The following is a 14,496-nucleotide window of genomic DNA, read 5'->3' as shown; positions in this document are numbered from 1 at the left end:
TTTCCTCTGTCTCATGAGCTGCTCATATAATGGCTGTACATTATTGTTCATTGTCGATATACATTTCTTCAGAGTTCTTTTCTCCACCACCTCCTCAAAAGTGTCAAGATGACGGCCAACAACCGAGCTTGCAGTTTGCTCATCTCCTTCTTGTAACCCTTCTGTATGGCACCTCAAGTCTAGTTTGCTGTCTAGGTAGACCCTCAAATTTTTGTAACTCTCTACCTGCTCCACCTCCTGACCACCAGTAGTGACAATTAGACATCCCATCTTTCTCCTGCTACAGTTCACCACCAACTTCTTAGTTTTCTTATATTTGAGTAGAATTATTTTCCACTTGTTTCTAATCATTCTTCATGTTCTTCCATATCAAATCTTCCATCCACTCATTCTTGTTTTTCTTCTAATTCCTCAGGTTCACGACTTTCACAGCTACAATTTTTTTTTAGAGGACAATGGTTCTTCCCATTGTTGACCCCTCGAGGATGAAACAGCGCAAAGACCTCATGGCTGCTCCAATATTAGACCTCACCCTGGAGATAATCTACTGGATCACTGGAGAGGTGAGGGCTTCACATCACATCACTGTGATCTCTAGGAATAAAGCAGGGAAATGACGGGGAAGGTGAAGGATCTTCAGAATAGATGTAGTGATCGGCGTCTCCCCATACACAGGATCACACAGTAGTGAAAACTTCGTCTGGGGAGTGTGTGACCCCTCGTGTGTCAGGAGGACGGAGCAGGACCCCGAGTGACATCACCGAGCCTCCACCTCATTCACTGATACATGAGCAGAAGATCCTAGAACTGACCCACAGGATCACTGAGCTGCTGAGCGGAGAGGTGAGCGCTGCCGGGAATGCTGGGACATTATACAATACCGCTGCCAGGGGAGGGGTCTGCTAATGACGGATCATTACGTGTGTCAGGTTCCTATAAGATGTCAGGATGTCACCGTCTATTTCTCCATGGAGGAGTGGGAGTATCTAGAAGAACACAAGGATCTGTACAAGGACGTCATGATGGAGCTCCTCACATCTTTGGGTAAGAGGAGACAATCCTGATTATAGAATTATCCTAATTATATGCTGTGGGGAAAAAAAGCGCATAGGGTCTTATCCGTTGGAATGGAGGATAGGAGAAATAATAGGTGTGCTCACCTGGTTAGAATAGGAATGGGCATATAACGAAAGGCTGCTGCAGATCCAAAGGCGAGGAGGATGAGAGTGATGAATATTTATCATCATAGTATCATCATAGTTTTTAAGGTTGAAGGGAGACTCTAAGTCCATCTAGTTCAACCCGTAGCCTAACATGTTGATCCAGAGGAAGGCAAAAAAAACCCAATGTGGCAAACACAAGTTCCAATGGGGAAAAAATTTCCTTCCTGACTCCACATCTGGCAATCAGACTAGTTCCCTGGATCAATACCCTGTCATAAACTCTAATATACATAACTGGTAATATTAAATTTTTCAAGAAAGGCGTCCAGGCTCTGCTTAATGTTAGTAGTGAATCGCTCATTACAACACCATGCGGCAGAGAGTTCCATAGTCTCACTGCTCGTACAGTAAAGAATCCTCATCTGTGATTATGATTAAACCTTCTTTCCTCAAGACGTAGCGGATGCCCCTGTGTTCCAGTCGCAGGCCTAGGTGTAAAAAGATCTTTGGAAAGGACTCTGTACTGTCCCCTCATATATTTATACATTGTGATTAGGATGTGATTATCTGGATCTATTTTGTGCTGCCCCTCTGTGTTTGTTGGGGGAGACCTCCAGGGGATCTCTCTCTCAGGGTCTTGGAGGAGGATTCCAAATCAGAACTGCACAGATGTATATGAATCAGGAGAAATGACCACACAGAGACATTTCTCCGGGAGAAGCTAAATGCTCTTCTAACCCTTGTATTCAACACATAGCATACAGTGTGTGTGTGTGTGTGTATGTGTGTATGTGTGTGTGTGTGTGTGTGTGTGTGTGTGTGTATATGTATATATATATATATATATATATATATATATATATATATATATATATATATATATATATATATATATATATATATATATATATATATATATATATATATATATATATATATATATATATATATATATATATATATATATATATATATATATATATATATATATATATATATATATATATATATATATATATATATATATATATATATCTATATATATATATATATCTATATATATATATATATCTATATATATATATATATCTATATATATATATATATCTATATATATATATATATCTATATATATATATATATCTATATATATATATATATCTATATATATATATATATCTATATATATATATATATCTATATATATATATATATCTATATATATATATATATCTATATATATATATATATCTATATATATATATATATCTATATATATATATATATCTATATATATATATATCTATATATATATATATCTATATATATATATATCTATATATATATATATCTATATATATATATATCTATATATATATATATCTATATATATATCTCTTACTCAATATATCCACGTTATCTATTAACCAACCATCTACCCGGGCATAATTCATTTCTTGTTTGAACAGTCAAGCCCCCGTCACATTTAACGACTTGCCAGTGATCCTGAAAACGATGCGACCTGATAAGGATCGCTGGTAAGTCACTGGTGAGATGTCACGCAGTCAGACCTTACCAATGACACAGTTACGATGAGTGACCTGTATAGGAGGTTGTTGGTAGGTGTCAAACACAGGGATGCGTCCTGCCCAGCAGGACATCGGCTTTGAAGAAAATAAACCAAAACAGTGTGTAACGATCAGCAATTTCACAGCAGGGGCCAGGTTGCTGCTTAGAGTCAAACATAACGAGATCGCTGGTGAGATCACTGGTACATCACAAAACCTGTGACTCAACAGCGATCTCGTTATGTGAGAAGTAACCCTTAGCAACATTCGTTAGCAAACATCCAAATGTGTTTAGACATAGATGAGAGTCTATGACTGGAACAATGTCAGTTACTTTTCTTCTATTCATGAATGTCAGCTACCCATCTGAAACTACAGATAAGCATTCTTGTATTCATAGAAGAATGCTAGTTACCTATCTAAAACCACAGATAAGTATCTCTTCTATTCATGAACTAAAACTTATTCTACATAGCCCTAAGCATAATTTGTTTTGGTTATACAGTCCGTTAATATTTCAATTAGATATATATGGCGAAGCAATACATAAAGCATTCAAAGGACAGATTATCTTATTATTATACTGGACAAACAATTCATAGCCTAGGCCTTCACAGTATCAGGCAGGTGAGTCCACAATCACAAAAGTTATCAGCTGTGGTTTAATGCTACGCGTTTCAAAGCCTACACCGGCTTCTTCATCAGGGAAAGGCCAGAAACAAACCGTATTTATCAACGACAATTACAAGAAAAATACCCCTAAAAATACAGTCGCAGTCAGTTCTCCCAGGGAATCTACATTATCCAAGAGACGTCTGTGGCACAGAAGCCGGCTGATCTCTTCTGAATTTCTCTTCCACTGTTGTTGTTGGATCAGTTTATTTCATTGTGTTGTTTTACCAGAAAGTTCAGAGAAATATTATTGTCAATAGAATATTTGGTAATAAAAAGTATTTATTGATTATTATACTGTAGAATGGAGAGTTACCTGGACGGAGTTACATTATAAATTGAACATTTACTGATGTACCTGGATGTGAAGGCATTAATAAACCAGAGCCAGCGCGGCTTTCACCAATAAATCTTGTCAGCCCAACCTGATTCCAGGGGAATGCTGTGGATATAATAATAATCTTTATTTCTATAGCGCCAACATATTCCGCAGCGCTTTACAATTCAGGAGGCTCATATACATATCATAAAAATATACAAACAAGTAACAATTATAGAAGATACAATATTTAAAGGAAAAAAAGGCAACCGTGCTCGTGAGAGCTTACAATCTACAATGAGATGGGGGGGAGGGGCAAGGTACAAGTGCTTATTTACAATAACAATCCAGCCATCTCAAGGAAATGGGGGATAGATAATGGCTTCCTGGACCAATAGGCAATATTCAATAAAGTATCACATAACATTCTTATTGAAAAAATTATCAACAAAATCCGTAAGAAAGATTCACAACTGGTGTAATGATCGTCCACAAAAAGTAATACTAAGTGGCTACATGTCAACCTTGAAGGCAAATTGAAAGTGGGGCCGCAAGACTCTGCCCTGGGCCTAGTACTGTTTAATATCTTTATAAATTATCTGGACTAGCTGGGAAGCTCGTGAAAAAAAAAAACAATTTAAAAAAGTTTGAAATGAACTGAAAATCCTCAGTGGGAAACTCATAAAATCATTTGCAGATGATATAAGATAGGAAGAGTAGCCAACACTAGAGAGGAAAGAGTGGATTCAAAAGGATCTAGACACTCGAGCATTGGGTCAAGGAGAACAGAATGGTATTTACCAGGGACAAATGCAAAGTCCTACATCAGGGTAAAAGAAATGTAAAAGCATATATAGTATGGGAGGAATAGCACTAGGTGATAGCACCAGGGAAAAGGACTTGGGCATAATACCGTACTTTTCGCTTTATAAGACGCACCTGATTATAAGACGCACCCCCAAATTTGGTGAAGGAATAGAGAATTTTTTAATAAATGGGGTCCGTCTTATAATGCCAGTGTCCGTCTAACAAATAATATAGGGTATATGTCCCTCATAGCCCCTCATCCTAAAATTAGCCCCCTTAATCTGGATATGGCCAACCTTATATTGAACACGTCCCCCAGTGATGCCACATTTCCCTTATGGCAGGCAGACAGGCCCACTGTGGCAGGCAGACAGGCCCACTGTGGCAGGCAGACAGGCCCACTGTGGCAGGCAGACAGGCCCACTGTGGCAGGCAGACAGGCCCACTGTGGCAGGCACACATCACCCTCTGTGGCAGGCAGACAGGCCCACTGTGGCAGGCACACATCACCCTCTGTGGCAGGCAGACAGGCCCACTGTGGCAGGCAGACAGGCCCACTGTGGCAGGCACACATCACCCTCTGTGGCAGGCACACATCACCCTCTGTTACATATCGCCCCCATGTTGCTGCTTTTAGTAAAATAAACTCTTTCCTTACCTTCTGCAGCACTGTCTTGTCTTGTGTCTCCCTCCTCGGGGTTGAGCTCCTCCAGTGTCTCCTGCACTTCCTACTTCCTAGTTCTAGTGCAGGTCATGTGATCGGGACAGCAGAGAGATATCTCTGCGTTCCTAATCACAGCAGCAGGAGGGAGACCGGGCAGACACTGGAGGAGGTGAGTAAAGAGTTTATTATTTTACTATGGGCAGCAGCATGGGGGCCATATCTAACACAGGGGGAGGGGGGATCCTGTGCAATCAAAGGTAAGCACAGGCAGATAATATGCACAGCTCCCCCAGCCCATCAGCGCGATGGAGTTTCAGCGCCACGCTTCTGATGGACAGCGGCTGTGCATATTATATGAGCGGGAGCAGGAGATCAAACGCTGCCGCTCCCAGCTCTCCCTACCCCCAGCACCGCTCCAGAGCTGCCTGCACCTCCACTGGACTCTCTGTGTGTGTGTGTGTGTGTGTGTGTGTGTGTGTGTGTGTGTATGTATGTATGTATGTATGTATGTATGTATATATATATATATATATATATATATATATATATATATATATATACACCCCCCCCCCATCCCGTATATTCGGATTATAAGACGCAGCCCCTACTTTCCCCCAAAATTTGGGGGAACAAAAGTGCGTCTTATAAAGCGAAAAATACGGTAGATCTCAGATTCAACATGAGACAACAGTGCGGTGCTGTGCGTAAAAAGGCCAAAACGATTCTGGGATGTATCAAGACAAGCATTAAATCTATATGAAAAGAGGTCATTATTCCCCTATGCTCTGCCCTGGTCAGACCTAACCTGAAATACTGTGTACAGTTCTGGTCCCCCCAATTCAAGAACGACCTCAACATATTAGAGCAAGTCCAGAGAAGAGCAACCAAGATGGTAGAAGGTTTATGTCCTATGAAGACCGGCTAAAAGAACTAGGAATGTTTAGTTTGCAAAAGAGAAGGGTGAGAGGAGTCTTAATAGCGATCTGCAAATATCTGAAAGGTAGTCACAGAGGGAACCACCCTATTCTCATTAGCATAAAGATGTACAAGAAGCAATGAGAGGAAAATAAAAGGAAGGAGATTCAGATTAAACATTAGAAAAAACTTTCTGACAGTGAGGGCAGTCAGAGAGGGGAACGGGCTAACTCGGAAGGTAGAGATGAGCAAACCTGATGTTCAGTTTTTGGGCTGAACACCGACTTTACAAAAAACCAAAACAGAGTTCGGAGACAAATGTTTAGTCGGGTAACAGACAGGGGTCAGAATTCCAAGAAAGTAGCGGATCAAAACAAAGGTGCTAGGCAAACGGATGGTCAAGGCAAATCTAAAGTCAGACAGGAAAGATCAGGATATACAAACTCAGAGTATAGAGCAAGCACACACTACTTGATTAAAGCTACAACAGCCATTTAAAAAATGAGTCCTATTTCCTGATCGGTTTGTATAACGTCAGAAGAGTATATTTTGATTCAGCATGCATTCCCCTCCCCATTATACACCCTGATATACCACACAGACACCCCCGCCCACATTATACATCCACCCTAAATCCCAAACAGACTACCGGTACCCCCTATTATACACCCCTCAAATTTCACAGACACCCCGATATCCCACCAGACACCATCTCATACATCCCCAAAATCACACCACAGATATCCCTTTCATATTATGCACATTTCCCTCGAAACAGCCCGCAGATACCAGTCTTCCTTCCCCTCCATCCTTTTTGCACTTTGTCCCGCTTCTTGTCGATGCAATAAAAAGATGAGACCAGAAGATGGCGCTCACCTAGCGTACTGGAGACAAAACTGGAGCGTGCACCCCTAAAAGGGACCACGTGGCTGCAGAGTCACGTGATCAGATGACATCTAACCCACCATGAAACTTTATATTCTAGCCCAACACAGCGGTGACTCCTACACTAGAAGGAGAGGGGGGCACGGGATTCTGGGAGATGTAGTTTACAGGGGACAGGAAATGCTGCTGCAGGACTGAGGGGAATGGAGGAGACAAATCTCATCACAAAACCGGGAAACCTCATAGAAAACCTCCCCCCGGAGACCGGAGAAGACGCAGTGACCACCTCTCCGGTATATTTGTGTTTCCTCCTGTCTACTGTGCATAGTTTTCCTTCTCTGCATGAAAAACTGCAAGTGTTGGTGATGTGTATCTATATAAATGTGTATACAGTGTGTGTATATACAGGGTGGTCCAAAAGTAGGTGGACAGTGTGTGTAATAGGGTTATGAAGGGGGAGATTTATCAAACATGGTGTAAAGTGAAACTGACTCAGTTGCCCAACCAATCAGATTCCACTTTTCATTCTTCACAGACTCTTTGGAAAATGAAAGGTGGAATCTGATTGGTTGCTGAACTTCAACTTGTGGCTGAAACATTTGTTGAGTCCAAAAAAGTCCCCAGAAGAGTCTCTTTAGAATTGGGAATTTCACGAGCTTCTATCAAGATGAGGTCCCTCCACATTATTCAAGAGTAGTCTGTGAGTAGCTTGATGACATATTTCCTAATAATTGGATTGGCCGAAGAGGCCCACTTGATTGGCCTCCACGTTCACCAGACTTGACCCCAATGGATTTTTTCTTTTGTAGAGTAATATAGTCGAAAACCAAAAAGTGTCAGTGATTTGAAAAATTACATAAGAGATGCATTTCAAGAAATGAATACCCAAACAGACTTGTGCAAAAATGTTTGTCGAAGCGTAAGAGGCAGACTTCAAAGCTGTGCAAATTGTAATGGAAAACAGTTTGAGCACAGTTTTAGCCAAATCTAAAAAAAACCCACTCCAACTTCCAAAAATATTAGGTTTTGATATTTATGAGTCTTTTGGTTTGATTGAGCACCTGCCTCCAGGATAGACCACCACCAAGGAAGTCATCTTCGTTACAGGGACGTGCCAGTGTTTAATGATTCCAGCACTGAGATAGATGAACACTTGCAAAACTTTGAGGTGCTAATGCGTATGCACCAGGTGCCCACAGCTGAGTGGTCCAAATACCTGTAGACAAGCTTGCCTGTCCGGGCCCAGGAGGCTGTCCGATCACTTGGACCTCCGGACTGCCTGGACTATGGAATTATTAAAGACACTTTGTTGGCCCTTTTTACCATAACCCCCGAGAGACATCGCACTAAGTTCCGGACTATGTCTCGCCAGGGTGTCTCGTACGTCGAATTTGGTGATGGTGCTCGAACAGCTGCTGGAGAAGATGGACCCGGAAATTTGAGAATGGGTAGCTGACAGGAAGCCCGATACCCCAGAGCAAAAAGCACGATTGGCTGATGAATTTACAGCCAACCGACCCAGCTGGAGGCCCGCTAGGCCCACCGATGCCAGGAGGTCCCTCAACCATGCATCCAAACGACCTCCAGACTCCCGTGCTGGACTAACTCATTACACCACAGAAGCCCCAACAAGACAAAGGTTTACCAACATGGCCAGTGACTTGTCTAACCCACGGTGCTGCTATACGTGTGGGCGCCTTGGACACATGGCCAAAGAGTGTGTTTAAAGTCAGGGCTCCATGCCTGGAGCATGTCTGCCAGTCCAACCAGTCAACATATGCCGAGAGAACCAACGAGACCTGAGGAATGCTACTTTCGAGAAACACCAATAGCTGAGGAAGTGGTTTACGCAGTCCACACCCTACGGCAAGCCGGACACCGTACACCAGCCAACCTCCATCGCCACATCCAGACGGTCAAGGTCGGTGATATACAGGCTCAGGGACTTTGAGACACTGGATCTTCCATCACCCTGGTCAGCCCAGATATCGTTCCCACAGAACATCATTTACCTGCCCGCCAAGTGACCATCTCCCTTGCTGGGGGCCAGCGCTCGAACATCCCTCTGGCACGAGTGCAGTTGGACTGGGGAACTGACCAAGGAGAGGTTGAAGTGGGGCTCATGGACTGCCTCCCCACCCCTATTATTTTGGGAAATGACCTAGGACAAGGACTATCCAGCCAGTTTGTCACCGCCATCACCCGCAGCCAAGCCAAACACCATCCTGGTGCAGGTGTTTCCACCAACCCATCCAAGGAGAACCCTCCTCCTCAATCTTCAGCCTCCTCCTCAGAGCCAACGAATGTGAGTACCTCAGACCCAACTGTGGCCATTGACTGGAAGGAGATAGATAGTAAGGAATTCAGGGAAGCCCAGCTGACAGACCACACCCTAGAGCTTAACCGTAGTGCGGCTGCCCAACCTGGGGGAGAAAATCAGGGGGAGGTATATAGATAGGAAAAGAGCCTCTTATATCGGGAAAAGCTTGCATCCTGCCCAGAAAATCCCTGGACCCGTGTACATCAGCTTGTGGTACCCCAGCAATACCGACCCCAACTATTGCGTTTAGCTCATGATGTTCCTGCGGCTGGGCACATGGGGGCCAAAAAGACCCGGGCCCGCCTGTTGCGCAGTTTTTTCTGGCCAAAGGTCACTCAAGAAGTGCAAAAATACAGAGCCTCTTGCCCAGTGTGTCAACGTATGGGGGGAGCCCCATGTCAAGCCCCACTCCAACCCTTGCCCTTGATAGGAGAACCGTTCTAGAGAGTTGCCATTGATGTAGTACGCCCCTTAGCCATCCCCAGCCGCAGTGGAAAAAGATTCATCCTCACCCTGGTAGACTTTGCCACCCGCTACCCAGAAGCCGTTGCCTTATCCTCCATAGATGCAGAGCACGTGGCTCAAGCTCTACTGGACATCTTTAGCCGGGTAGAGTTCCCACAGGAAGTATTGACTGACCAGGGGGCACAGTTCCAGAGTGAACTGATTCAGACCCTGTGGGAGAAACATGGAGTCTGCCCCATGCGCACCACCCCCTACCATCCTGAAATAAATGGATTGTGTGAGCGCTTCAACGGAACGCTCAAGCAGCTCATTAGCCGTTATGTGGAGTCCGAGGGGGGGACTGGGAGAAAAACCTGCAGCAGCCCCTTTTTGCTTACCGTGAGGTGCCTCAAGACTCCACAGGGTTCTCCCCCTTCGAATTGCTGTACGGCCGAAAGGTACGAGGGCCCCTAGAGCTGGTACGAGAGAGTTGGGAGGGCACCTTCCCCACAGAAGAGGTTCCCATACTGGACTATGTTCAAAAGTTTAGGCAAAGGATGAGGCACCTCATGGCGTTAGCCCACGGGAATTTAGAAGTGGCTCAGGAAAAGCAAAAAGGATATTACGACCGCACTGCCCGACCCCGAGTATTTGCCTGTGGACAGAAGGTTCTAGTACTAGTACCAGTACGGAAAAACAAGCTGCTAGCCATGTGGGCAGGTCCATTCACCATTACCAAGAAATGTGGCAATACTGACTACACTGTGGCCCTGGATCGAGCAGGTGTTCGTACCTACCACATCAACAGGCTAAAAGCTTATGAGGAACGAGAAGTCACCAATTTAGCAGTTTGCTGTCCAGAGTTAGATGATCCAGAGTTGGACCAGATCCCAGACCTATTAGTGGACTCCAAAAGGGAAATGGGGATAAAAGATGTATCACTGGGGGAACAGCTTTGTCCTTCACAGAAGCAACAGATATCAGACCTACTCGGAACATATGAAACCCTGTTCATGAGTCAGCCTGGTAGAACCCCCCTGGTCCAGCATCATGTCAATACAGGGGCAGCCACCCCACTAAGACAACCCTCCTTCCGGGTGACCCCCTCCTGTGTTGGCAATGATGAAGGCCGAGGTGGATTACATGTTAAATATGGGAGTCATGTACCCTCCCATAGCCCATGGGCTGCCAGGGTTGTGTTGGTGCCAAAAAACGACAAGAGTACTCGGTTCTGTGTGGACTATAGACAGCTCAATGAGGTCACGATTACAGATGCCTACCCCATGCCCCGGGTGGATGAACTACTAGATAGTTTAGGGGGATCTCTGTTTATATCTACCCTCGATTTGAGCAAGGGATACTGGCAGATCCCACTCACAAAAGACGCTCAAGAGAAATCGGCCTTCATAACCCCTTTTGGCCTATTTGAGTTTACCAGCATGCCTTTTGGAATGAAAAATGCCCCGGCCACCTTAAGGGAGGATGGTAGACCATTTACTAGAGGGATGTCAGGGGTATGCCCAGGCTTATTTAGATTACATCGCTATCTTCAGTGACACTCAGGAAGAGCATTTTCAGCACATGTCCCAGGTGCTGCAGAGGGTAGCCAACGCTCAGCTCACCATCCGACCTGACAAATGCCAAATGGGGATGGCCGAAGTGCTATACCTGGGACATCGAGTGTGAAGTGGGTGCATTCGTCCCGAACCTGCAAAAGTAGAAGCCATTACCCAGTGGCCACGCCCGGTCAACCAAAAACAGGTCTGCGCGTTCCTAGGAACCGCAAACTATTATCGAACGTTTATCCCCAATTACAGTACCGTAGCAAAACCTCTCACTGACCTCACAACCAAATGATATGCCCGTAACCTTATCTGGACCACAGAATGTGAAACTGCGTTCCTCCAATTGAAAGATCGGCTGGCCCAGAGCCCAGTCCTGACTGCTCCTGACTTCCGTCGCAGATTCATCGGACACAGGACTAGGAGCTGTACTTAGCCAAGTGGGGGACAACGGTGAGGAACATCCGATAAGTTACCTCTCACGGAAACTGTTGGACTGAGAAAGGGCTTATGCCACCATAGAAAAGAATGCCTGGCCATAGTCTGGGCCCTAAAAAAAATTGCAGCCCTACCTCTATGGCAATGAGTTTACAGTTCTCACTGACCACAATCCATTGAGTTGGCTAAATCGCACTGTCGGCTACAACGGACGCTTGCTCAGGTGGAGTCTGGCGTTACAATCCTACAATTTTTCCATCTCCCATAAACCAGGCAAGAACCATGGAAATGCGGATGGGCTTTCTCGACAGGTGGAGAAGGATGATCGGAAGCCTATCCTGTCTGGCTAATATTAAGAAGGGGGAGGAATGTGATGACATGGACTGACGAAGGAACTGACGAAGATATTGGACTATATCGAAACGCGTTGTGGTTTATGGGAATTAATAAAAGACATTGAACTTTTACTTCCCCGTGGCCTCCATAGCGCTCCATTAGACCGTGTTTCTTTCATTCCTAGCTTCCTAAATCTGGCGTTATTCCATTCTTGGTGTGCCCGCCGAAAGCGGGGTGCTGCTGGATTGGAGTAATTAGCCCTGGAAGCTCTGAGGCACGGACATTCTAATCCCTGGTGAGCAGCGGAAGGGTGAGAAACTGTTGCCTGTTACATTTGTGTGTTTTTCTGGTTATGTGTTATGTGCCGTTAATTGTTTGTTTGGGGATCCAATAAAGTCTTATTATTGTGGTTCCCTCACCCTGTGTTGTCTGAGTAGTGTTCCGCCCACGGTTAAGGAGGTCGGGCGTTCAGTTGGGATGAGCCCTGGGCCACGCTGTCTTTCTAAAGGCGGTCGGGCCAGCGGACGAGAGCACCCACTGACCCCCGTGTCTCCACAGGAGAGCACCCCGTGTCATGTGATCAAAATACTCATTTGTCTAGTAATTCTGCACACAGTGTAGTAGTGATGTACGGATATGAAAATTAGAATTTTCAATAGCCGAATTTGCCGGCCTGTTGATTCTACACCGTGACCAGGCCTCGGAGGTCACTGATCGTCAAACTTTTGTGGATCTGAGTAAAGTGAATTTATAAAAGTCCATATTCTCAAAAAATGTTTTCATACCTTTACACTTAATTGATCCCAAGAGAAATTCTGATATCACAGCAGCACAACCTAAACAAAAACATGAATTACTGAATTAACAAAACAAGACCGTAGCATTGACAGAAGAATATTATACATCACAGGGAAACTAATAAAGCGACCTTCACTTTGAGGATTTCACACTTGGGGGATTGCATTCGGCACAGACAAGATTTCATAGTATCATAGTTTTTAAGGTTGAAGGGAGACTCTAAAGGTACCGTCACACTAAGCAACATCGCTAGCAACATCGCTGCTGAGGCACAACTTGCTAGCGATGTTGCTTAGTGTGACATCCAGCAATGACCTGGCCCCTGCTGTGAGGTCGCTGGTTGTTGCTGAATGTCCTGGGCCATTTTTTAGTTGTTGCTCTCCCGCTGTGAAGCACAGATCACTGTGTGTGACAGCGATAGAGCAACAACTAAATGTGCAGGCAGCAGGAGCCGGCTTCTGCGGACGCTGGTAACCACGGTAAACAGCGGGTAACCAAGAAGCCCTTACCTTGGTTACCCGATATTTACCTTCGTTACCAGCGTCCGCCGCTCTCAGCTGTCAGTGCCGGCTCCCTGCTCTCTGCACACGTAGCCGGAGTATACATCGCGTAATTAACCCGATGTGTACTGTGGCTATGTCTGCAGGGAACAGGGAGCCGGCACTGGCAGTGTGAGAGTGGCGGACGCTGGTAACGAAGGTAAATATCGGGTAACCAATGGAAGGGCTTCATGGTTACCCGATGTTTACCGTGGTTACCAGCGTCCGCAGAAGCCGGCTCCCTGCACACGTAGCAGAGTACACATCGGGTAATTAACCCTATGTGTACTGTGGCTAGGTGTGCAGGGAGCCAGCGCTAAGAGGTGTGCGCTGGTAAGCAAGGTAAATATCGGGTTGGTTACCCGATATTTACCTTAGTTACCAAACGCATCATGTTTCCACGTGTAGCGATCCCTGCCAGGTCAGGTTGCTGGTGGGATCGCTGGAGCGTCGCTTAGTGTGACATCTCACCAGCGACCTCCTAGCAACTTACCAGCAATCCCTATCAGGTTGTATCGTTGTTGGGATCGCTGGTAAGTTGTTTAGTGTGACTGGGCCTTTAGTCCATCTAGTTCAACCCGTAGCCTAACATGTTGATCCAGAGGAAGGCAAAAAAAAACCAATGTGGCAAACAAGTTCCAATGGGGAAAAAAAATCCCTTCCTCACTCCACATCCGGCAATCAGACTAGTTCCCTGGATCAACACCCTATCATAAAATCTAATATACATAACTGGTAATATTATATTTTTCAAGAAAGGCGTCCAGGCTCTGCTTAAATGTTAGTAGTGAATCCCTCATTACAACATCATGCGGCAGAGAGTTCCATAGTGTCACTGCTCGTACAGTAAAGAATCCTCGTCTGTGGTTATGATTAAACATTCTTTCCTCGAGACGTAGCGGATGCCCCCGTGTTCCAGTCGCAGGCCTAGGTGTAGAAAGATCTTTGGAAAGGTCTCTGCACTGTCCCCTCATATATTTATACATTGTGATTAGATCCCCCCTAAGCCTTCGTTTAATAACCTGTCTTGGTATTGCAGCCCCCCCATTCCTCTAATAATCTTGGT

At 44.8% G+C, this 14,496-nt stretch overlaps 1 protein-coding gene across 1 annotated transcript in view; it reads left to right on the top strand.

Moving 5' to 3' along the window:
* Positions 1-455: 455 nt before the first annotated feature.
* LOC142290085 (uncharacterized) overlaps positions 456-14,496 on the top strand; it is a 34,855-nt gene continuing 20,814 nt past the window's right edge. Inside the window, exons 1-2 of the mRNA XM_075334020.1 lie at positions 456-563; positions 3,635-3,671. Of these exons, the coding sequence (XP_075190135.1) occupies positions 456-563; positions 3,635-3,671 (145 nt within the window). The remainder of the gene's footprint in view (positions 564-3,634; positions 3,672-14,496) is intronic.

Source organism: Anomaloglossus baeobatrachus, chromosome 2 (assembly GCF_048569485.1).
Source record: "Anomaloglossus baeobatrachus isolate aAnoBae1 chromosome 2, aAnoBae1.hap1, whole genome shotgun sequence".
In the NCBI taxonomy this organism is placed as follows: Eukaryota; Metazoa; Chordata; class Amphibia; order Anura; family Aromobatidae; genus Anomaloglossus; species Anomaloglossus baeobatrachus.
Note: the sequence above shows the minus strand (reverse complement) of the source record. Positions and strands in the feature narration are given on the sequence as shown.